This window comes from Bolinopsis microptera, chromosome 9 (genome assembly GCF_026151205.1).
Source record: "Bolinopsis microptera isolate Bmic1 chromosome 9, MBARI_Bmic_1.0, whole genome shotgun sequence".
Taxonomy (NCBI): Eukaryota; Metazoa; Ctenophora; class Tentaculata; order Lobata; family Bolinopsidae; genus Bolinopsis; species Bolinopsis microptera.
Window position 1 is genome coordinate 3,334,149 of NC_087080.1, and position 24,540 is coordinate 3,358,688.

General features: G+C 38.3%; 2 protein-coding genes across 2 annotated transcripts; one reads left to right on the forward strand and one right to left on the reverse strand.

The window, feature by feature from the left end:
* Window positions 1–505: 505 nt before the first annotated feature.
* On the reverse strand, window positions 506–23,266 carry LOC134820738 (uncharacterized). Its single transcript, XM_063831320.1, has 14 exons — window positions 23,107–23,266; window positions 22,761–22,896; window positions 15,291–15,382; window positions 14,742–14,931; window positions 11,203–11,324; window positions 10,843–10,960; window positions 9,844–9,931; window positions 9,497–9,640; window positions 8,760–8,860; window positions 4,091–4,220; window positions 3,010–3,123; window positions 2,533–2,642; window positions 2,274–2,362; window positions 506–1,817 (listed from the first exon to the last, which is right to left on the reverse strand). Exons 1-14 carry the CDS (start codon window positions 23,197–23,199, stop codon window positions 1,431–1,433), a joined length of 1,914 nt encoding a protein of 637 aa, XP_063687390.1. The 5' UTR covers window positions 23,200–23,266; the 3' UTR covers window positions 506–1,430.
* Window positions 2,573–22,089, forward strand: LOC134820739 (uncharacterized). Its single transcript, XM_063831321.1, has 6 exons — window positions 2,573–2,653; window positions 19,535–19,713; window positions 19,863–20,033; window positions 20,229–20,334; window positions 20,592–20,796; window positions 20,985–22,089. Exons 2-6 carry the CDS (start codon window positions 19,572–19,574, stop codon window positions 21,456–21,458), a joined length of 1,098 nt encoding a protein of 365 aa, XP_063687391.1. The 5' UTR covers window positions 2,573–2,653; window positions 19,535–19,571; the 3' UTR covers window positions 21,459–22,089.
* Window positions 23,267–24,540: the final 1,274 nt, after the last annotated feature.

A 24,540-nucleotide genomic window follows, 5' to 3' on the forward strand; every position in this document is an offset into this window, starting at 1 on the left:
TTTATTTCAGCCTTATTATGTTAATTTTTAACCCCCCTCCGTAATCAGTTTTACAAACAGCTATTATATCAAAATCACACTAGCAGTAGCGTAATCATTTGAAAATCCCCCTACCCCCTCGGCTGATTACGTAATATGTGAACGACCCCAATTAGTCATCATCCACCCAGACCAATTTTAAATCGTTGAACTTGATTGTCTTTGGCAACCATCTATAATTATAAGCACTAGTCTTGTCTATTTTTTATAATCATAAATAAGATGACCAGCGAAAGCCCCGAAAGTTGAATTACTTACTTCATACTTCTGCTGTTAGTGTTGTTGCAGAAATGGATTTGCAATAGTTTTGTCTCCTCCTTGACTCTTCATCAATTAACGTTGGACAATTAATTCCATTTCTATACAATATATATCAGCGAACTGATTGCTTATAAAATATCAGAATTCAGAATGTGAATGACTTAATTAGTATTAAAAGTGATAACGAGGCAGTGAAACAAGTATGTCACAAAAAACCGAGATAATAAATTAGATCATGATTATTTAGAATATATTTACAAATGGAAATCTCACTGTTCTTGTGTTTATCTTCAATCATATTTTATTATACTTACTTTAACTTAGAATCTCGTGGCTGCTTCAAGATTTCAGCCTTATTATTGTCAATCCATAATTTGATTTTGAGCGATGAATCAACTTATTGAGTTCGTTTTCATAAATTTGCTGTCAATCAATATTTCCAATCCCTATACAGTAAACAGAAAATGGCGAACACGTAAAGAAAGAAGAACTTTTTCTACGTTGTTTGATTAAGTTAAACATAATTCATAAATTCAACCAAATCGACTGTAAACACATTCCTATCTGCTCATTTCTGTAATATCTAACTATCATTAATCATGCTAAAATATCATACGCTTTAAAAAATCTCTCATTGCACAATCGAATTAGAAAATTGTATATTCACTTACATTGAGCTTTCTAACGTGAATTTTATCAAATTTGTAAAAAGCAATGATGAAAACTTCAAAAGAAGCAAAACTCGGTAAAATAAATAGCACAAATACTAATTTAAGGTATAAATTATCTTCAAAATTGCATCAACTCAAGAGTATTATATCTAGAACTAGGTAACAACAAAAACAGATAATTTATAATCTAAACAGTAAACAAAATGGTCAGGAATGGTCGGGGAACTAATCCACCGCCCAATAAATACAATAACTGTGTAAATTTATGTTCGGGTCCACGCTCATTCAGTACCTATTAAAGTCAATTTACAATTTTATGATAATGAACAAAAGGAATCGAACTGAGAATATTCGATCACATCTTCGTTATCAATTCTTTGGAAGTTTAGATGTGAACAGGTGACATTTATTCACTATTCTAGTAATAACCGTCAACACTTGAACAGCTACTCGGGTTTCTTATGAGAAGGACCTTACAGAATCTGCACGGTTGTCTTCCTGGATCTCCTTGAAGCCAGTAAGCATCGGATCACTAGAAGACAGGGTTGTTCTGTGAACAGGAGGAGGAGACGTAAGGTTATCACCGTTGCTAAGAGATTGCACGTGTCGGTTCAATCCGTTCTCGTGCGTTGTCATGTGATCTGATGATCCGTTACTGGTAGGATATTCCACGTGGTTGATCGTGTGGCTGGAATTTGAGGAAGTCACCTGGCTAGCACGGGACTCGTGCAGGGATCCTTCAGAACGGTCTGGTGTTGCAGTGAGGTCAGACTCAGATGTACGGGGGATCGGAGACATCAGGTCCGAGCGGTTGAATAACTTATTCTGCGGCCCAACTTCGAACACCTGCAAATGAATGGAGCTTAATAACAGATCACTGGTCAGCCATATTATCAAATATATGAAAACATCATCAAACAAACAGAAAAGCTTTGTGTAGAGTTTAGCCTGTACTTTTAGCAAAACTGAGACACAGTAGGGGAAAAAATCTCCCGAATTGTCGCCAAGAATATCTCGGGCAGTCCGACAATAATTATTATTTATGTGAATTCGACGGCCGCAACGTTAATGTGGCTCTTGCTATGTGTTGGTTCAGCCGAATTAATTATTATGTAATCAAGTTTATTTTTCTCGTTAGTTGTCATCCGGCCAAACATTAAGCAACTTATATTGCAGTACCATTTATCAATTAGTATATCAAAATATGTCATTGTTATTTTGCATGGCTGAAATGTAACGCTTGATTTATATATATAATGATTAATTGAATTTTCAAATTAGAAAAAAAATGAACACACTCACCACAGATTCCTTTACAGCTCGTGGTATTCTTATTTCTACGACCCCGTAATGGTAGTCTATGTCCATCTCTGGGGTCAGATTACCGCTCCCTGAACAGTTTTAGTTATGTTATTCATTTTTCTTATAATTGTGTTGTTCATAAATCCGCCCTATAAGGAGGAAAACACAACAATTTTCACTATTAGAAATTCTCAAAAAGTTACAGGAACTCAAGAAAAAATGGATGTCTAAGAGTTACTATACATTATAAAAGACAAACCAGGAAGCGGTATGAGAATCTCGAACATTCCGAGTAACCTATCATCTCTTACAACGTGGGAACCCTGCACGTCGTACTTTAGCTCGGTGTTGGTTCTTTCTCCCCGCACTCTGGCAACAGGGTTAGTACTTAGTAATTATAGGTTTTATAGTTTATTATTAATAACCCGCCTTGGTACAGTACTGGTTCTAACTAGTTTAACTTTATTGTCGTCAATAATACCAGCTATCTTTAGATTATATATATGCCAGCTATCTTTATAATCATTGGATTATTACTCTGATATTGATAATCATGATTGTTTTCGTCATTTTAAGAACCAATTCAAGAACCGATATTTTATAAACATTTGGCCGCCAAATTTTTTAAACTTTATTAGATTAGTAGAAGTTAGAGTTTAAGTATTAGATTATTAGAAGTACAGTATTAGATTATTATTATTAAATTATTATAAGTATTAAATTATCATAAGTTTACCTGAGTTCGGTGTTGTTGTTGATTATCTCCACCCTCAAGTTTATTGTACCCGGAGCGTCTATGTGTACAAACACGTAGTCTGCGTTCTCTTTAATTGTGTGGGTGGCGTGGTATCTGCGATTATCAAATTTTATTAATAAGTTTCATGACAAATATTGAGCATCTTTAAACAGTAATGATATAATATGTATTACCTAGAAGTAGAAGAATGTGGTAAAAAACTTAAACCGAATCAAAGTTACACACGAGTTAACGGCATTATATAAGCTCCATAAGATTAAATTATTAACTTATTCAAGTATTTTTGTTTTTCATTTCAGATATTTTCGTGGCACCCAAAATAGACCAGTATAAACTATTCTGTTCCGATATAATATTCAGAAATAAAAAGCATGACATAAGGTTAAAACGCTTCCCCGAAAAGTTATAGATAAAGAAATGTTATGGTCATTGGTCACGTGACAGGCTGGTCACGTGACAGGCTAGTAAACAAGACATGAAATCTAAAAACCGCATTCGTATGATTCAATAATTAACTCAAACTGTCCACTGTGATCTCACAATTACAGCTACAATTAATTATTGAGATTATCAAATGTTGTTTATTGATTCGTTGAAGCACGCATGGTTATTGATAAGTTTCAAAAAGTCAACACTCAACACAAGTATTCAATATTAGCGTCATCACAGTGATTTTGCCCCATTACACAAATGAATAATTAGGTCTCATCATACACAAAGAGGACACGTTGTACTATAATATATTACTTACTGGCCATCCCACGGCTTTCTGCCACTGACATGGTAAAAACGTGACAACGCCACCAACAAATCTAGCTAAAAACTATTGCTCATTTCATAATATTCAAAGAACTTCAATTCCTAGAAGCGCTAACCGGCTAACTATGGTAACACGATAACCAACGTTGCTTAATGCTTATATTCATTTTAATTTTTATCTGAAGTGCTTTTCAGAATAAAAGTATACATCAAAGTCTGTTTGGATATAAATCAACATTTTCCATCCTAAAAGTAAACAGCTACATTCTACAATTTACAGAAATATTTGTACAATACTGACTTGCTGGGTAATTTATCATGGTGCAGGAGCGCCCCACTCTCAGCGAAGGTAAGGTTAGAGTGAAGGGTAACAGGTCCCAGCTCCCTTCCCACTATCCTGTACGCAGGCCCTTGGGAGGTGTCGTCTGATCCTGCAGAGGTATGTGCAGAGGTATGTATTGACTTGAGCCGCGCATAGTGCGCCTTTCCTGAACTATCTGTCGCCGATTTACTATAGACTTATAGATAAGTAACAATGGGCACTCTCAGCACAGGGAGACTAAAGTGCAGCAGTTAGCAGCAGTCAGCAGCAGTTAGCAGCAGTTAGCAGCAGTTAGCAGCAGTTAGCAGCAGTTAGCAACAGTTTTATGCGTGTCTTTAGTCTCCCTGTGTCAACCACGTTAAAATAAACATTTTGTTCTGGAATGGCGGTGATCCAGATATCATAAGGACAAATTCATGAGGGGCACAATGAGATGAACACTAAAATTTCATTTCAATTATAGACAGTTCTCAAATTGAACTGCAAATGAGCGTATTAATAAAGTATCTGGTCAAAACCTGGCACAACTTAGCGAGTTTAGAAGGTTTGAGATGTTATTTGTGCTCCCTAGGGTCTCTACTTCAAAAAAAAATTGGGTGGATAATTTTTTATGTTTGTTTAAACCCGTGACCACGCCCTTTTTAAAGCGTGGGAAAATTTTCCCAAAATTATTGAAATTTGCCTATAATATTTGATGGGGGTCTCTAAATGGCTTGATATGATGCCATCAGTATTACTAGAACATAATAAAATAAAATTTGGGTAAATAAAAGTGTAGTGGCACCCTGACCACGCCCATTTACACAATTTTTGGCGGAAAATTCGGAAAATTCGAAGTTGTTTACTCTAGCAGCAGGGAGGTGTTTAGTTTGTATTTAAACTGCTGAATCAAGTTAAATAGGTTATATAAGTAACTTAATTAAATTAATTGGGCATGTTGAGCCATTAGTTCAGCCTTGGGGAACCACGCCCATATTTCATATTAGGCGCGTATGTGAGAAATTTAATTTATCTCAGCTTCTGAAGGCCGTAGAAACTTAATTTTGGGCTTAAAATTACCGCAATATGTAAGTTTATATTGACACTATTAAGGTGCTGAAGCTCTCCAGGACTTACTTTTGGATAAAAATGAGAAAAACTGATATAATTTACTGAAGCGCATTAACAACAAAAAAAACTTCCCTAGCAGCTAGGTTAAGTCAAGTAGGCACATCAATGTATAAAGTTTTACTCGACACGGTCGAGTAAAATTCGTAAGGGCTAAAGGTCATTCTGGGCTAGAATAATTTGATTTTGGGTGCCCACGTTTATCAGTAGTCCAACCCTGGCCTAGGTAGTAAAATTTCTACATTGCCCTCAGGCGCAAATATAAGATTTTTCTATCCGTCTCAGCTCCTGAATATTGTAGGACTTTCAAGATAACCACAACAGCAGAATGGCCATATTGATATTTATATACAAGCTATGAAGTAGTATGGGGTCTATAGTGCATAGTTTTTGAGATATTTATTTTTAAAACATGATTTTTAAATATATCTTGCGCTTAAAAATACAACAAAGGTTCAAAACTACCGCATTTATGAACCAGCACCATCACTCATCAGCTCATCTTAGAAATCACAAACAACCCGCCGGGCAGCTATCTCTAGTTAAGCTCATTTCAGTACCCGTCGACTATAATATATGCCCACTTTTATGTCAGTACAACCTCATCTAGCAAAGTCCAGCTGAAGCAGGAGGCCGACTTCCAGGTCCCCCCATTATTAGGGGTCCCATGGAGATCAGATCATGTCACTAATCAGTGACGTATAATTAGTGATGTGATCCATCGGTAGAATTTAACTGACCTAGAAATGGGCGAGATACAGGGTAGAGTTCACATGTCAACTCTGTATGTATCATAGCTGTGCATTAAGAAGTAAACATGATCTTTAAGATTTGACCGCTCGACTCGTATATCACATAAGGGACGGGAGCTCTTGCTAAAGCTAAGGGGGGTTCTCGTATCTAGGGATGTCAGACGTACGTGCCAAAGAAATGCAACGGGAGTGAGCCGATCTGATGTCGAGCAAGTATTCTCTGAAATAACGTACTATATACAGACAAACTTGCCTAAGCTAATGTCTATAGTTAATTATTTCGAGAAGACTTACTTTGGGTCAGTCATTGTGGACAGTGAGGTGAGGCTGCTCCCTGCATATCCCTTAAGAGTTATTAAAGAGCAGCAAGTCATTACTGACTTGTTGTAATGACTCAAATCACATGTTCTGTAAATCATAGATGGTGGATCACATCACTAATTATGCGTCACATGACTAATTATACGTCATATGATCTGACCCATAATAATAGGGGGGCCTGGAAGTCGTGCAGCCGCTGAAGCTACTAACAGTTACCTCCAGCCCTATCCTAATATTAATTTTCCCTCCAATTCTAGCTCTTTCCAGTGACTTCAACTTCATTCTGATTTAGTGAAAAATCGTGTAAAATGGTGACAAATAGTGAATGATTTTGTTTCCATTGTAAAATTTCACCATTTTCACAATTGTTCACCATTGTGACCCCCAGTTCTCTTCCGGTATTGGGATGGCCTGAGATGCTTATATCCTTTTCAGTAACCCTAACCCACTTGCAATCTGTGCCAAGGCACTATACTCGTATACTAGTTGTAGGGGGTTAGTCCTACGGGCTACGAGCCAGGGAGTGTGAATCTTAGTGATTGGCCGACATTACCCGGTTCCGGTCCGGCAAAATGCGGCAAACCGTATCCTGTCTTTTCCGGTCCGGTGGCCAAAACCGTTGACCGGTCGGTTTCTAACCCTCTGCTCTATCCAGCGGCCACTGGAAGCCTACTATTCCAGTTCTTCTGCCAATAACTTCCTGCTCCATCCATTTGTGTTCTTCAAGTAACTTTATCATTTTCCAGCAACGAATGTTGCAATTTACTCTATCCATGTAATAGCATCAACATCCTACAATTAAAGCTCTTTAAAAATGTTCCAAAAATGATTACTTAATATGTGAAAGACCTCCAAAAGGTTGCTATAAAATTTAGATTTGTAGGATACTGGTGATAGCTAGCAGGCTAGAAGCTACAATTAGTTGAAGAGGGCAGCAACAGGGTAGAGTTGGAGCCTAGAGATAACTGAAGGTTGCTAAAACCGGAATTTACTTGTCACTTGATGAGATTGAGGTCAGTAGAAAGAGCTAATATTGGAGGGAAAGGATAATAGCAGAAGATAGCTAGAGCTGCAGTTAGCTAGTGCTGGAGTTTCCTAAATGAGATTGAGGTCGGTGGAAAGAGCTAGGAGGTTGTACTGACATAAAAGTGGGCATACAGGGTGAGTTGAAAATAGTGTGTAGATTGTAAAAATCGATAATGTTTTATGTATATTATAGTCAACGGGTATATTATAGTCAACGGGTACTGAAATGAGCTTAACTAGAGATAGCTGCCCGGCGGGTTGTTTGTGATTTCTAAGATGAGCTGATAGTGCTGGTACATAAATTCGGTAGCCCAAGATAAATGCGGTAGCCCAAGATATATTTAAAAAACATGTTTTAAAAATAAATATCTCAAAAACTATGCACCCCATACTGCTTCATGCACCCCATGTACTGCTTCATAGCTTGTATAATGTATATAAATATGGCTATTCTGCTGTTGTGGTTATCTTGAATGTCCTACAATATTCAGGAGCTGAGATGGATAGAAAAATCATATATTTGCGCCTGAGGGCAGTTTAGAAATTTTACCACAGCTAGGACAGGGTTGGACTACTAATAAAAGTGGGCACCCAAAATCAAATTATTCTAGCCCAAAATGACCTTTAGACCTTACGAAGGACACTGTGTCGAGTAAAAATATATACATTGATGTGCCTACTTGACTTAACCTAGCTGCTAGGGAAGTTTTTTTTGAAAAGGCCCATGGGTGAATATGGGTTAATGCGCTTCAGTAAATTATATCAGTTTTTCTCATTTTTATCCAAAAGTAAGTCCTGGAGAGCTTCAGCACCTTAATAGTGTCAATATAAACTTACATATTGCGGTAATTTTAAGCCCAAAGTTAAGTTTCTACGGCCTTCAGAAGCTGAGATAAAAATTTCTCACATACGCGCCTAATATGAAATATGGGCGTGGTTCCCCAAGGCTGAACTAATGGCTCAACATGCCCAATTAATTGAATTAAGTTACTTATATAACCTATTTAACTTGATTCAGCAGTTTAAATACAAACTAAACACCTCCCTGCTGCTAGAGTAAACAACTTCGAATTTTCCGCCAAAAATTGTGTAAATGGGCGTGGTCAGGGTGCCACTACACTTTTATTTACCCAAATTTTATTTTATTATGTTCTAGTAATACTGATGGCATCATATCAAGCCATTTAGAGACCCCCATCAAATATTATAGGCAAATTTCAATAATTTTGGGAAAATTTTCCCACGCTTTAAAAAGGGCGTGGTCACGGGTTTAAACAAACATAAAAAATTATCCACCCAAATTTTTTTTGAAGTTGAGACCCTAGGGAGCACAAATAACATCTCAAACCTTCTAAACTCGCTAAGTTGTGCCAGGTTTTGACCAGATACAGGATTATATAGTAGTGCTGCTGTTTTTGTTTATTTCACATCCTTCCACATACCTTCCTGTAGAGTAATGAGGTTACTCTTCCTGCTCCTATAGTTGAGATAGTTGGGCAGGGTGTTGTTAGCAAACTGTACCACCGAGTCCAATATGTTGATACTGAAATTAATGGTTAGTTAAATATGTTATAAATTTCACGATTTAAAGCTATATAATACGTTATTTATAAACACGAAGTGGATGTTGCTCTACCACTTCGACTTATGTTCCTTAAGCGCTTTTAAATACCGTTCACCGAACCTTGACTGAGGCTTTGTTAACAAGGTTTGGCCGGTAGAGGGTCCGCAGTAGTCCCATTACCTTAGTATTTCTGTACAACTACTACCAACACGAAGTTCATTTACAATTTACTTGGCAGTTTTTTGTTACCCTTTAGCGAGAATTTGATTCTTGCACAGCCATTGTTCATCGCTGAAGTGCTGTTTATGCAATTAAACTCGGTATTCCGACTACTAAATCTGAATCAGGAATCTTCAATTTGAATAGCAACACTATTTTTGTGATATGGAATTTTGAAGTCTTCCCAACAAGAGAAAGCTGATCCCGCATGAGACTTTATCTGAAATATTAGATGAACTGGCACGCAGCGAATTTGATACCGCCAAATTCATCGACAAGAAGGAAAATCTAAACCACATACCATGGGTGAATAGTGTCTAAATACAATATGCTTGCAGCAAAGGAGATGACCACGTGATAAACAATGAAATCACCAAGGCAACAGGCAACACGTACCTGCTAGCCATGTTCTTGAAGTCGGAAGTGAGCCAATTGTAGACTAACTGATAAGTTCCAGGGTTGACGAGGTTACCGGCTGGTTTACCGTCCCGTCCCAGTACCACGTGGAGTAGGGGCCGCTGTAACAATCCGTCACAATACCTTGTCAATAGTTGGGCTTTAGCTAAACTTTGTAGAAACTTGCAGGTTTAGCTGAGGAATGAGTGGTCCAAGCTTTGGTGCCTAATTAGGTGCCCAAGCTTTGGAATTGACAATAAATCGCTTTTTTAGCATCGCAGTTAATTTGCCGTTTGTGCTCCAGAAAACAATAATTGTATAATTACAAACGCTCGTCTCCCACTAACCGTATGCTCTTGTAAAACTTAACATCAAGATTCTTGGCACTCCCCCTCAGTTGCACAATCTGGGACCGCTCCGACGCGTCGAACGCTCCTGCAATTATAATTAATTACTGTAATTACTGTTTCCGTAAAACTTTATGTTATGTCTTATTTATTTAATTAGCAGTGTCATGTTTTACTTGGCCCCAAACTTATTATCTCTAGAATCACCTCCTGCAGAAGGCCCCGTCTAGACCATCTTAAACATATATTATTCAATCAATTATTAAAACCTAATTAAAACCATACCTAAAATTTAAGATAAAAGGTCCACGGATCTAAAATTGGCTTTTTGATCCTCGTATTATTTATTTCGTAAGGCTCACTTCTTTGTGAATAATTGCATTCACGCTCACATTCTAGAAAAAGCCACCGAATTTGATACGTGACCACCAGTAGTCACCAGACACCATATCTCCGCAAGCAATCCTCTTATCTCAACTTCCATTTAATAAGCAGGTACAACTCGATAACATTTCTGTATGACTAGTCTCGTTTTTCTGTGAACGTCACATTTTAAAACCATTTCAATTATCTCGTTTCAATTATCCCGTGTTATTTAAGCAGTTCCCTTTCTTTTCATTTTGACCTCCTTTCTTTATCTTTAAATTTAACTTCCTACAACATATTTATCCTGGTACACTTATAATAATTATCTTTAAATGTAAGTTCCTACAACATAATATATTATGATACACGTATAAATCTAAATACGCTGATTTCATACTTTGTAATATATGTTCTATGCCAATTATCTTTCTACAATATTTTCCGATTGATGTCTCAGTCTTGAGAATGAGTCTTCCAGGACCTCTGGAAGACAACTGAACCCAATTGAACCTAGTTCCCACTAACCAATCAGCTTAATTAGGGTTAGGGTTAGTCTAAATTGTCTTAATTGGGTTCAGTTGTCCGGTAAACACTAGTATAATGACTAATGAGGTATATTGAGATACTCCGTACCTTTAATGTCAGAGTCTATCATGCTCTGCAAGTCATCTAACTCTTCTGCATCTTTGAAGTTGTGCACTACGATCACAGTGCTGTGCTTTAGCTTTTTAAGTAGCGCTAGAATGTAAACCTGCAAACATATCAAGTGGTAGGTTAATTGTTTACATTCTATTTTACTTGAGTGAACCATCATTACACTCAAAAATTCGGACCAACAGAATGTAATTATTATCCGTTTTTGGCAAGTGTCCATTTCTGTCGGTTATATTTCTAGCATAATTAATTAAGATGGTTACGTTGATGTCATGGTATACCGTTTAATCCAATAAATCATTGTTGTCCTGATAAAATCATCTCCAGAAAAACGTTTACCTGATCCATATATTGGAGCTGATTGACGACCACCAATATAGTGTTAGCCATGTGTACAATACAGTCCTCAATAAAGGCCTCAGTTGCTCTTCTGTGTCGGAGCTTACTCTCCATTGACTCACCTAAACAGCGAATTTGTTAGAATTAGAAATGGTTTTAAACTTAAACTAGTGAAGTTATAAATTCATGAATATGAATGATTACTCTTTTCATCTGATCGGATCATCGAATGCTTTCTAATACGAATTCAGGAAGAGGGTCGCTAGAATACGATCAAGGCAATTTAATTCTAAAATAACATTTATTTTTAAATCTACAATTTTATTTATTTATTTATTTATTTAATATTGACCTGGTCCGATACTGACAGGAGTTTGCTTGCCGGCACTGTCCACCACGTACAGATTCAACTTGCCACCTGTTTCTGGTAACTTGATACTGATCCCTCTGGTATGTTACCTGGTTACCTGGTTACCTGGTTACCTGGTTACCTGGTTACCTGGTTACCTGGTTACCTGGTTACCTGGTTACCTGGTTACCTGGTTACCTGGTTACCTGGTTATATTGACCTGGTCCGATACTGACAGGAGTTTGCTTGCCGGCACTGTCCACCACGTACAGATTCAACTTGCCACCTGTTTCTGGTAACTTTATACTGATCCCTCTGGTATGTTACCTGGTTACCTGGTTACCTGGTTACCTGGTTACCTGGTCACAGTGGGCCACCATGATAGTTTAGGCCAAAAATCGACTTTCCTTAAATCCCATTTTGTTTATCTCATCTCCTAGTAAATAGATATACACATAAAGTGCAAAAAACCGAATTGGAAAATATTTAAATGCTGAATTTTGGCAGCGCGCCAAATATAGAAATTTTTTTGACTGCCAAAAAAATCAATTTAAGCAGTGAAAATGGCCACTAAATCCCTGTGGCTCAGAAAAAAGGCCTAATAAGGTTTAATGATTATTTTGTTGCCTCCTAGAACAGTTTTGAATGATCTTTCTGGTGAAATAGGCCTTATCATGCCAATTGATTAGGAAAAATTTACGCGCGGAGGCAAATTTTGACCCTCTTTTTCACCTTTTTTCAAGTCTTCAAGACCAGGAATAGTTGTTAGGGCCTTCTAGTGCCCACTAAAAACCACTTTTATGTTTAAGTACTGACAATTTCCTAACAAATGCAACCAAGAATGGTTCTGGCTGGATCTGGCTTTCCATTTTATGAATTTTTAAAAATCCCCATTTGCTCTCATTTTGGTGTATTTTCCTGGCGCTAAATAAGCAATATTCTAGTAAAAGGGAGGGGTTGAGTGTGCACTTCGATGTATAGAGTTTTTTGATACTGAATCGGGTTAAATAGGTCATTTCTAACTCAAATCACCAAACGGCACATGTTGTGTCGCTATTCCCAACCCTGTGGGGGCCACGCCCATTTTTTTCATTATGCGCATATATGGGAAATCTGTATCTCAGCTTCTGAAGGTCTTAGAGACTCAAACTTTGGCTTAAAATGACCGCAATGCACATGTTTATATTGACACTATAAAGGTCATGAAGGCCCAAAATGCTTACTTCTGGAAAAAATCCAGAAAAACTGATTTTCACTGGGGCGAGAGTGAAAAAAATCTACTCTAGAAGCTAATTAAAATTAAGTTTGCAGTTTGGTGTCTACAACTTATGGAGCGACACAATTCAGTTTCAGAAGCTCCTTCCAGCTATCTTATCTTATCCCCAAATGTATACATATAACCATCTCTTTGGTTACTTCAAACCATGTAAATAGTGGATTAAACTCCTGAAAGCGCGCGCGTTATGTGCGCGTGTTCGCGGGTTGGGGAGCATTGAATTGGCCTCCTTTTACATAAAGTTGATCAAAAAACACCCTTCTCTGATCGTATTACCACTGGAAAAGATCATTCTGCACAGAATTCCGCATTAAACATCAATTATAGGGATATAAAGGGTCTGCGTATGAAAAAGTTGAAAATTCGGAAAATTCAAAATATCGAAATAACTTTGTTTGTGATGACACTAGAGCTCTGAAAATGTCTTTAAACGACTTTTTGGGCCATACAATCCTTAAGAACAGTATATATGGCCAATCAGACCATTCCTTCATGCCTAAACTATCATGACCCCCCTTCGCGGCCCACTGTGCTGGTTACCTGGTTACCTGGTTATATTGACCTGGTCCGATACTGACAGGAGTTTGCTTGCCGGCACTGTCCACCACGTACAGATTCAACTTGCCACCTGTTTCTGGTAACTTTATACTGATCCCTCTGGTATGTTACCTGGTTACCTGGTTACCTGGTTACCTGGTTATATTGACCTGGTCCGATACTGACAGGAGTTTGCTTGCCGGCACTGTCCACCACGTACAGATTCAACTTGCCACCTGTTTCTGGTAACTTTATACTGATCCCTCTGGTATGTTACCTGGTTACCTGGTTACCTGGTTACCTGGTTACCTGGTTACCTGGTTATATTGACCTGGTCCGATACTGACAGGAGTTTGCTTGCCGGCACTGTCCACCACGTACAGATTCAACTTGCCACCTGTTTCTGGTAACTTTATACTGATCCCTCTGGTATGTTACCTGGTTACCTGGTTACCTGGTTACCTGGTTACCTGGTTACCTGGTTATATTGACCTGGTCCGATACTGACAGGAGTTTGCTTGCCGGCACTGTCCACCACGTACAGATTCAACTTGCCACCTGTTTCTGGTAACTTTATACTGATCCCTCTGGTATGTTACCTGGTTACCTGGTTACCTGGTTACCTGGTTACCTGGTTACCTGGTTATATTGACCTGGTCCGATACTGACAGGAGTTTGCTTGCCGGCACTGTCCACCACGTACAGATTCAACTTGCCACCTGTTTCTGGTAACTTTATACTGATCCCTCTGGTATGTTACCTGGTTACCTGGTTACCTGGTTACCTGGTTACCTGGTTATATTGACCTGGTCCGATACTGACAGGAGTTTGCTTGCCGGCACTGTCCACCACGTACAGATTCAACTTGCCACCTGTTTCTGGTAACTTGATACTGATCCCTCTGGTATGTTACCTGGTTACCTGGTTACCTGGTTACCTGGTTACCTGGTTACCTGGTTACCTGGTTACCTGGTTACCTGGTTACCTGGTTACCTGGTTATATTGACCTGGTCCGATACTGACAGGAGTCTGCTTGCCCGCACTGTCCACCACGTACAGATTCAACTTCCCACCTGTTTCTGGTAACTTTATACTGATCCCTCTGGTATGTTACCTGGTTACCTGGTTACCTGGTTACCTGGTTACCTGGTTATATTGACCTGGTCCGATACTGACAGGAGTTTGCTTGCCGGCACTGTCCACCACGTACAGATTCAACTTGCCACCTGTTTCTGGTAACTTTATACTGATCCCTCTGGTATGTTACCTGGTTACCTGGTTACCTGGTTACCTGGTTACCTGGTTACCTGGTTACCTGGTTACCTGGTTACCTGGTTACCTGGTTACCTGGTTACCTGGTTACCTGGTTATATTGACCTGGTCCGATACTGACAGGAGTCTGCTTGCCGGCACTGTCCACCACGTACAGATTCAACTTCCCTCCTGTTTCTGGTAACTTGATACTGATACCTCTGGTATGTTGGAACACGTCCGTTTTAAAGTTCGCTCCACAGAGTCGGGCTAAGAAGTGGGTCTTACCTCTCTTGAAGAGCCCCAACACAGCAACCTGGTTATTATTACTTCAGTTTAGTTCAAGTTTATTTGTTAGAGCTTTCACTGACGTTGAGGTGGAAAAAACAAGCCAATATCGAGTTTTGTAGCCACAATCGCCCCGGAATAAAGCAGTTTAGTTCAAGTTTATTAGTAGTTACTACTAATATATCCTAGCACAGGGATACACAGAAATGTTTAAAACTTTTGAAACTTCTGCAGCTGCATGACTTGTTAAATTTGGTAAAACGTGAAGAATCAACAAGCATGAACAACCAAGACATTCGTTTCCGAAGAAAAATATCTTTCCGGAGAAAAGATCTCGAAATAAGCCTAACCAATATAAAGTATAAACCAACAACAAGTGGCACTCACCACATGGCCCTCTGAACATTTCATTTCTGCAATGTCCTGCTCCATTTTGTGCACATCGTCCAGAAGAGTCTTATCCACGTACACGTTCCAACCTGATCATTTCTTGTAGTGACATCGAATAATTTTGATATTTTTAAACATTTCTGTTTCCTTCACATATGGTTTAGCGATCGATGTGCTTTTTTGACTATATCAATATGGTAGCTATTGTTCGCGCGCCGAACATATTACTGATATTATTAATTAATAAAATTACAGCTTGTTGCTGTTAAAGCGATTATTGGCATATAATAGTAAAACGTTTGGGTAATTTAAGGTTGGGCTGAACTTGTGATTAATATTTTGTTTGTGTCGACTAACGAAGAAAGTTGACAGTGTTCAATCGTAAAACTAGATCTTAAAATCTTAATAAAGTTTTGTAATAGGGAATTTATAATATAAATTCCCTATTATGGAATATTTTAATAATAATTTTATTATAATAAACAATGCATTCATGTTGCTGGTCACCAACAACCTAATGATTATAAATAATTATTAGACTTTTTTTCCGCAAGAGAATCGTCATTCGTCTGTGACGTTTATTCAGGTTAGCTGCTCTTGGTCCCATCGAAAAATACTGTTCCTAACCAAATTTAACGCTGGTCGAACAGAATTTAGAGAGATATGCCTTTGACATTTTAATTCAATTTTGAAAATTTAAGACTTAAAAAATCGTCAAGAAAACATCAAATAGATTCAAATTAATTATGTTTGAAAGATATCGGTTAGGTGGTCTAGTGGTTAGAGCTTCCACCATCTGCACAGAAGGTTCAGGGTTCGAAGAGTATAATCTAGTCTAAGGAGTAGCTAAGGATCCATTAGATCTATGCGAAATTGCACATGATCTAAGTAATGTCTCCCCGGTCAACTCAGGTGAATGATCAGAAACGTGATTGAGGGTTAAAAGAGGAGGGGACCTGCCAAAAGATCAGGAATTTTTTAGGGTACCCTCCTGTACATCTATATTGAAGAGTACTGTAAACATAGTACTATATACTATACTATCACTATGAACTTTGAATATTGAACCATTTAAGGGGCAGGGTTTTCATGAAAATTACCTGACAACTAAATTTTTAGTTGTTTCTAATAGAGGGGTGTGATATCTATCAGCTGTTTTTGGTCCCATCAAAAAATATTGTTCCTAGCTGAATTTAACGCTGGTTAAACTTAAAGGTCAGCGCTATTAGAAACTACTAAAAATTATTTTCATGAAGACCCTCCCCCATCCTACCCCCTTTATCTCACTAGAAAAATGAAGTTGCTAGTCAGCACCCTGCTGCTAGTCAGCATGGTAACCGCTGGTCCCGCTGGTTCTGAACCATACAAGATCACCTCTAACTATGTGGACTACTATCCTGGAGATCCCAACAGTAATGTCGTGCTCACCTCCCCCCACGACGGTCACATCAAGCCTGATCAGGTCCCTGACAGGATCCGGGGGTGTTACAACAGTGCTGATGGTACGTGTGACTGGAGACACGACTGTGGACTCAGTGGAGGGGAGCGGGTCTCCAGAAAGTGTGGGGCTATCACCGGGGCTGACTTAGACTCCTCCATCCTAGCTCTGAAGATGAGGGAGACCATAGGACGCCAGCTGGGGGTCATGCCTCACTTGATCGTTAGTAGGTTGCACAGATCCAAACTTGATCCCAACAGAGAAAAAGATAACGCTGCCAATTATAACCCCATTGCGGAGCTCGCCTACGATACTTTCCACAATAAAATCCAGGAGGTCCACGACCAGTTTGACCGCCCTGGCATCCACTTTGACATCCATGGCTACACTTCTCACAATACAGATAATTGGCTCGAACTGGGCTACAACATTCACGGGTCCCTTCTAAACCAAGGTCTGCTGGATCCAGAAGGATCATCCATTAAAGCTCTGGCTGCTCGCAGTGACAAACCTTTCCCCAGCATCGTCGCTGGAGATGACAGTCTAGGGAAACTAGTGATGGAAGAAGGGTATAGAGTGGTACCATCTCCCCAGTACCCCCGACCTGACACAGGTATCGAGGGTAGGTACATGAGAGGGGGCTACATCACAAGGCAGTGGGGATCTCTCTACGGTGGGGACATAGACTGTATCCAGTTGGAAGTACCCATGTGGATCCGGGAAGAAAGCGAGGAACATGGTGAGAGGTTGGGACAAGCTTTCGCAAAGTGGATCAAGGACCACTACGACGTTTAATTAAAAGTTGGAACTGAAGGATTGTAGGGATGAGAAGATAGCATAGCAAGTTGGCAGTTTTCAATCTTAAAACTAGATTTTAAAATCTTAATAAAGTTTTGAACTAGGGAAATTATATGGAATATTCTAATAATCAGTTAATCATATTATATAAACAATGCATGCATGTTGTTGATCACTAACAACATAAAGATTACATATAATAATCATAAGGCTTTTTCGTTCGCGAGAGAATCGTTTGTGACGTTAATTTAAGTTTGCTGGTTATTAAGGTTGCTTGAAATTTAAAATAAGAGCTTGTCTTAACTTTGAATATTGAACCATTTAAGGGGGCAGGGGGTCTTCATGAAGGTTCCTCACAACTAAATTTTTAGTTGTTTCTAACTGTGATATCTATCAGCTACTTTTGATCTCATCGAAAAATATTGTTCCTAGCTGAATTTATCACTGCAACTTTCCATTACGTGTACTGAAATCACCTAGGAACAAAGTGTTTCGATGGGACCAAAAGCAGCTGATACTTATCAACTCTCCTCTATTAAACTACTAAAAAGTCTATTTCGAGGAAATGTTTATGGAGACCCTCCCCCATCCTACCCCCTTTATCTCACTAGAAAAATGAAGTTGCTAGTCAGCACCCTGCTGCTAGTCAGCATGGTGACCGCTGGTCCCGCTGGTTCTGAACCATACAAGATCACCTCCAACTTTGTGGACTACTATCCTGGAGATCCCAACAGTAATGTCGTGCTCACCTCCCCCCACGACGGTCACATCAAGCCTGATCAGGTCCCTGACAGGATCCAGGGTTGTTACAACAGTGCTGATGGTACGTGTGACTGGAGACACGACTGTGGACTCAGTGGAGGGGAGCAGGTCTACAGGAAGTGTAGGGTTATCACCTGGGCTGACAGAGACTCCTCCATCCTGGCTCTGAAGATGAGGGAGACCATGGGACGTGAGCTGGGGGTCATGCCTCATCTGATCGTGAGTAGGTTACACAGATCCAAACTGGATCCCAACAGAGACAGAGATAACGCTGCCCAACATAACCACATCGCGGAGCTCACCTACGATACTTTCCACAATAAAATCCAGGAGGTCCACAACCAGTTTGACCGCCCTGGCATCCACTTTGACATCCATGGCTACACCTCTCACAACACTGATAATTGGCTCGAACTTGGCTACAACATTCACGGGTCCCTTCTTAACCAAGGTCTGCTGGATCCAGAAGGATCATCCATTAAAGCTCTGGCTGCTCGCAGTGACAAAACTTTCCCCAGCATCGTCGCTGGAGATGACAGTCTAGGGAAACTAGTGATGGAAGAAGGGTACAGAGTGGTGCCATCTCCCCAGTACCCCCGACCTGACACAGGTATCGAGGGTAGGTACATGAGAGGGGGCTACATCACAAGGCAGTGGGGATCTCTCTACGGTGGGGACATAGACTGTATCCAGTTGGAGGTACCCCAGTGGGTCCGGGACGATAGCGAGGAACATGGTGAGAGGTTGGGACGAGCTTATGCACAGTGGATCAAGGACCACTACTAAATGGAACTGGAAGTTGGATTTATACATCTAAATAAAGTTGGAAAGGGACATTTTCTTTTGGACACTGAGACTAAAATCAGGGATTGATCCGACGATTTCCTTTTTTATGACTATTTATTATATTTCGATTTGATATCATAGCTTTTAGTGGTATATTATAATTTGTATTTAGATGCAAAATGCGCTATTAATTATTATAATTATGGGGAATTTTTAATAATAATCTTATTCATATCTTATTTCCAATAAAATTGATTCACACGCAATAGTTTTTTCACTGCACATGATCATATAACTACAATCTGGTTTTAAGAATAAATATCATGATGAAAATCATTTCGATCAAGTTTCATTACGCTCTGAATCTAATATTTATAAATCTTTATAAAAATGTATAAATCTTTATAAAGATATATGTACACTGCATATTTCACGGAAGTTAACATACACACCACAGAGCCCCTAGCATTTGATCCAGAACAAAGACACTAGACATGACGATATTCGGTGATCTAGCGTTCAACATCAGCATTCCCATGCCTCCGTGGGGACTGGTCTACAACCATACCGGCACCACAACCGATCTTATTGTTAACTACACATATGCTGTCTTTATCCTCCTCTCAACTGCAGTCGGTTGGTTTTACAGTTTTCAGGTTTATATTTGATGGTTTTGAAACAGAATTTATTGCTCGTTATATTATGTATGGTTCCTGGGAAGCGGATGTTGGAAACAAATTCCTGACAGATTCAAGAAGACAGTTAACAAATTTCTAAACTTTCAGCGTTGATACTCAACCCAATTGTGTTCTACTACAACCACAAGCAGAAACTCTCCATTGCATCGCTTCTCTTCCAGATTTTGGCCATCTTTGACTTCGCCCACTCGGCCTACAGATCAACCTACCAGACTTACATCCTGTTCAAGCCCGGCATTGAGACTTTTGCTGTAATGAGTATGCATGAGTGGTTGTTCGTTCTTTTTGTGTGGTACTTTTCATCTGTTTGATTTGTGTGATTCACTGGTAAATTCAGATTTATCTGAGTTCATTTATACATTGTTATCTAACATAAATTCCTTTGCCAAACCTTAACTGATTTTAATATCACCAAAGAAAAAACATCAGATAATTAATTCTTCGCTCCCCTAGGTCCGTCTGTGATAAGCAAGGTGGCGACAGTGGTAACATACACTATTGGTCAGAGCAACATCTCCCTTACAGGACTCATGGCTTTAGTGAGACTCATTCAAATCAGGTATGTTAAATCTTATTTTCATTCTTGGTGACTATTTCCAGGCTGATTTTCGTGATTCAAAAATGTTGGTATTTTCCGCCATTTTACAACAGTGTGCCCTTATTTTTTATCACCTTCGAGAATAATCAATCCTTATTCCAAGTTAATACGACAAGTTTAACTCAAGAAATAGCAATAATAATTGCACTTCATCTCTAATAAGTAATAACTATCGGGTCAATCTGTTCGAGTGTATCTTTCATAACAATTCATTTCAGGTTTCCATTCTGGGCCTTCAGTCACGGTACCCACATATTTCGACTTTCAGTCGCAATGATAGTTCTAGATATAATTTACAACGCTACTGCTATAACAGTTTACATACTCTGTTATAAGAACTCAATATTTCTGTCTGTAACTCAAACAGTGTGGGCTCTTCCTGAAGATATGATAACGTTTCAAGACGCCAATGCTTTGAACTGGGTATGTTATGAACGATTTGTTTATTACAGTCTCATGGGAAGTAGTCACAAAAAATCACCATGATCATTCAAATTCAACTATTTTCTAGTATCTAGGCGTCTTATGGTTAGCAGACACACAATACTCTGAAACTTTATTCCTACGACCAACATTAAAATTCTTTCAGTCATCACTTCTCAAATCCTCAGGTTATATGGATGTTCTTCTCAGGACCATACTACTTGAAAACGGGGCTAACCCTGCTCACCTCCATCCTGACAATGTTAGCCCTCAGAACTTCAGATGAACAGGAGGGACTCAGCAAATCTCAACACAAAAGCATTGTTACAATCCTGATCCTCAACTTGGCTCCCCTGCTCTGGATCATTCTAATGGTAGCAAGTCAGGTGATATTGGATAACACCAAAGATCCCACCAACTTCACCTACTCGCACGTGTATCTCATATATCTGTCCTTTGTGGGGATGCCAGTGTTTCTGACTGCTTACAATCCACTGGTGTTGTGCTGCAGAAGCTCGGGTATTAGGAAGATGATGACGAGCTGGAGGGATAGTTCTAGAATTGTAAATGAGTGGTACTCGGGTAGTAGATCCCATTTGTTGAAGAATCAGGGCATGTCAACGACAGAGTCTACTATCAGCCCGGTTTCACACGAATTCTAAAATATAATGCGGTTTGAAGCAGTTTTTAAAGCTATTTACCTGGCTAGTCATTGACTACTGATTACCATAGGGCATAGCCCATGACCCTTTTAAAGTTTTTCTTTTCTTTTTGTGGAAGGACATTTTAGATAGTTGTTGGTTGAAGTTTGCTCCTGAGATCATTAAAAATAACTTCTCGCTATCTGTTATAAGTACTTTAATTCAATCCCAGTGATCTCAGTGACTAATTTTAACTGATATAATCGATGTATTTATAAATGTGTATTGTGTATAATGTCATTAAACAGCTTATGATTATGTGATATTTGATAAAGAATTAATTTCTCAATTTGTACCCTTTTTTGTTCGTACCTTTTATGTAGATTATCTACAGTAGATTAAATTATTGTCAAACTTGATATTTAATTTTGTACGTCTGAAGAGTATTACGAATCTGAAACAACCGGCTCGTCATTTTTACCAGCTTTTAGTTTATTGACTTTATAAATCATGGTGTTCTGGGATCAAAAGAATAAATTCATTCAAGCCAATACCAAATTACCCAATCATTACACAAACTGAAGCTCGGAAAGAATTTCAAAAGGATACATAAAGTAAACAAGGTGCATCATGCAAACCATTGTAAACTACGAAAAACGGGGAAATAAGAGCTTCTTATTGTAAAATAAGTCTACAATTAAAATATCTAAATTCTAATGGATGTACAATGTACATATCATCGTGTATAGTGCTCCAGAACACAGCCTTGCCAACAGGCAACAAGTACTTGTCGTAATATCTTACAAATTAACCAATTTGGGCGAATTTACAGTAAATTCCGGTAAAGCATCCGTAACTTATTTCATCAGACTTCCAGACCTTTCCTACTTCTAGACTGACGTAAAATCTATCTTGCCGATAAATACATTGGCATGTGTAGTATAACACTCATACTCATCAGGGGTTACCCGCAAGTGTAACACACTTATACGTTCCAGAAATTAGGTCATATCAATTAATGATGGCACGGAACTGTTACTACCATGTTGGACCGCATCCGCGTTGTAGAAAATCCGAGAAGCATGCAGCGCTGTTTAATTTCACGATAATTCGACAATTTGCGCGCGCAATTCTAATCACGTGCGCGTTATAAAAGCCTTAATAATGCTTCGCGTGTCACAGATATGTAGCTAACCTTGCCATTTTTGGCGCGTAACACGGACAATCCCTAAATTATTACAAGTAACTGGCTGACCTATTCTGTTGCGTGTTTGAAAATGGTGAACAGTTAAAGCAGATATCGAAATGAAGAGAACCACGCACCTGCTGTACCAATATCCATGATACTCGTGATATCAATGACAAACTGATATCCCCTCGTGAAGTCAGGACTGTTATCGTTGTAAGAGGGTATCTGTTTCGGAAACCCTGCATTCCTCAGTACGTCTTCTTCAGTACTCTGACAAGTGTGTTATGTTACTAGAACATTTCTTCGAGTTAGAAAGAATTCATGCAATGCACTTGTATAATTATAACCAAGTTTAAACTTGTACCACATGATATGGTGGAATTTCTAGAATTTGTAGCGTAACAATCTGTACTGACTAACTGACTTACATACATTACAACAAATCAGATAAGTTTATATATGATAATATAAGATACTAACGTCAGAAAGAGCAGAGGTAGCCTTAGTGATAGCGACACCAGCTAGCAGCCCACCAGCCACCATGGCCATGGTCTTAACAAACTGCTCATCCATCAACCTGATCGTTTTTACTTTGCTCTGAAAACCTATACTGACCACATACTATACTAAAACAAGTTGTTAAATTAAATGACATAAATGTGATAATAATCATCTAATGTAGTAAATAGTAAAATGTGTTTCACGGATAAAAATGATGCTAATATTACTGGATTTAGAGTTCTGAGAGGTACAGAATCCAGATTGGGTAAAGACTAACGCAATATAAGGTAACAGTTACAGAGATTTAATGACAAAGTGAAAGTGAAATTAATCGTTTCAAAGTGAAAGTGAAACTAATTGCTTTATGATCAATAATAGTCAGGTACAAAGTAACAACAATGGTCATTAGTCAAGTTCTAAGTGCTAATAGAGCAAACGTGGTTAATTAAACCCAACACAGTAAGTAACAGGGCTATGTTTCACGACCACTAGTTATTTAATAACTCTACCCACTATTGTTAACTCTACAGAATATTTTATTTTGTACATTAATAACAATTTCTATCGCCTTTAAATTCTATATACTGTACCTCTCAGAATTACAGTGTATAGAATGTATCCCTTACAACTGCTTGGTCATACTTTTAAATTAAAGTAAATATTTGTTTCCGGTGGTATCTTTAGATAATAGATGTGGATTCTGGTATTGAGGTGGAACATGTTGACACGTGACAGATATTCTGGGAGTTGATTGGTTAATTTCTGGAAGCTGATTGGTAGATTACTGTAAAGTGCCAGGTAAATGTGTTTCAACTCCCACCAGTATCCAGATCTATATAACAGATTACAAATAATTTAACAATACAATTAATTAACAATTAAATAAAATCCGTCCATTAATATATTAATATATTTAATAAAAATATTTGCATTAATTTACAAAACATTCATGATAAAAAACATCAACAATTAATATCACAATAAGTATAACAATTTAAAATTCTGCAAACACAATTTACATACACACCAATGTAAGCTGCTTGTTTAGTTAGGTTTCAAACTTGGTAAGTTTAAAAAGTAACATATTTGCATACTGCACATTGCACAGTAGTCACATAGTCGTTGAGAGTTTGATGTAGTCAACATTTTAATGTCCTACATGATAATTTACAAATTTCATCAGTAATTCAACTATACATTTTAATATAATAATTCGATTTAAAACAATTTATGTATTTATACATTATAACTAAACTTAATTAATTCAGTTATTAAAATATAGAATTGTCTGTCGGAAAAGGTTGAACTTACGTGTCAAACATAGATATTATAATACATTTAATGCTTAGTTAGGAGACAACAAATCTTAGCAGTGACACTGTTCTGTATTTTATAAACAACATCCTCAATATC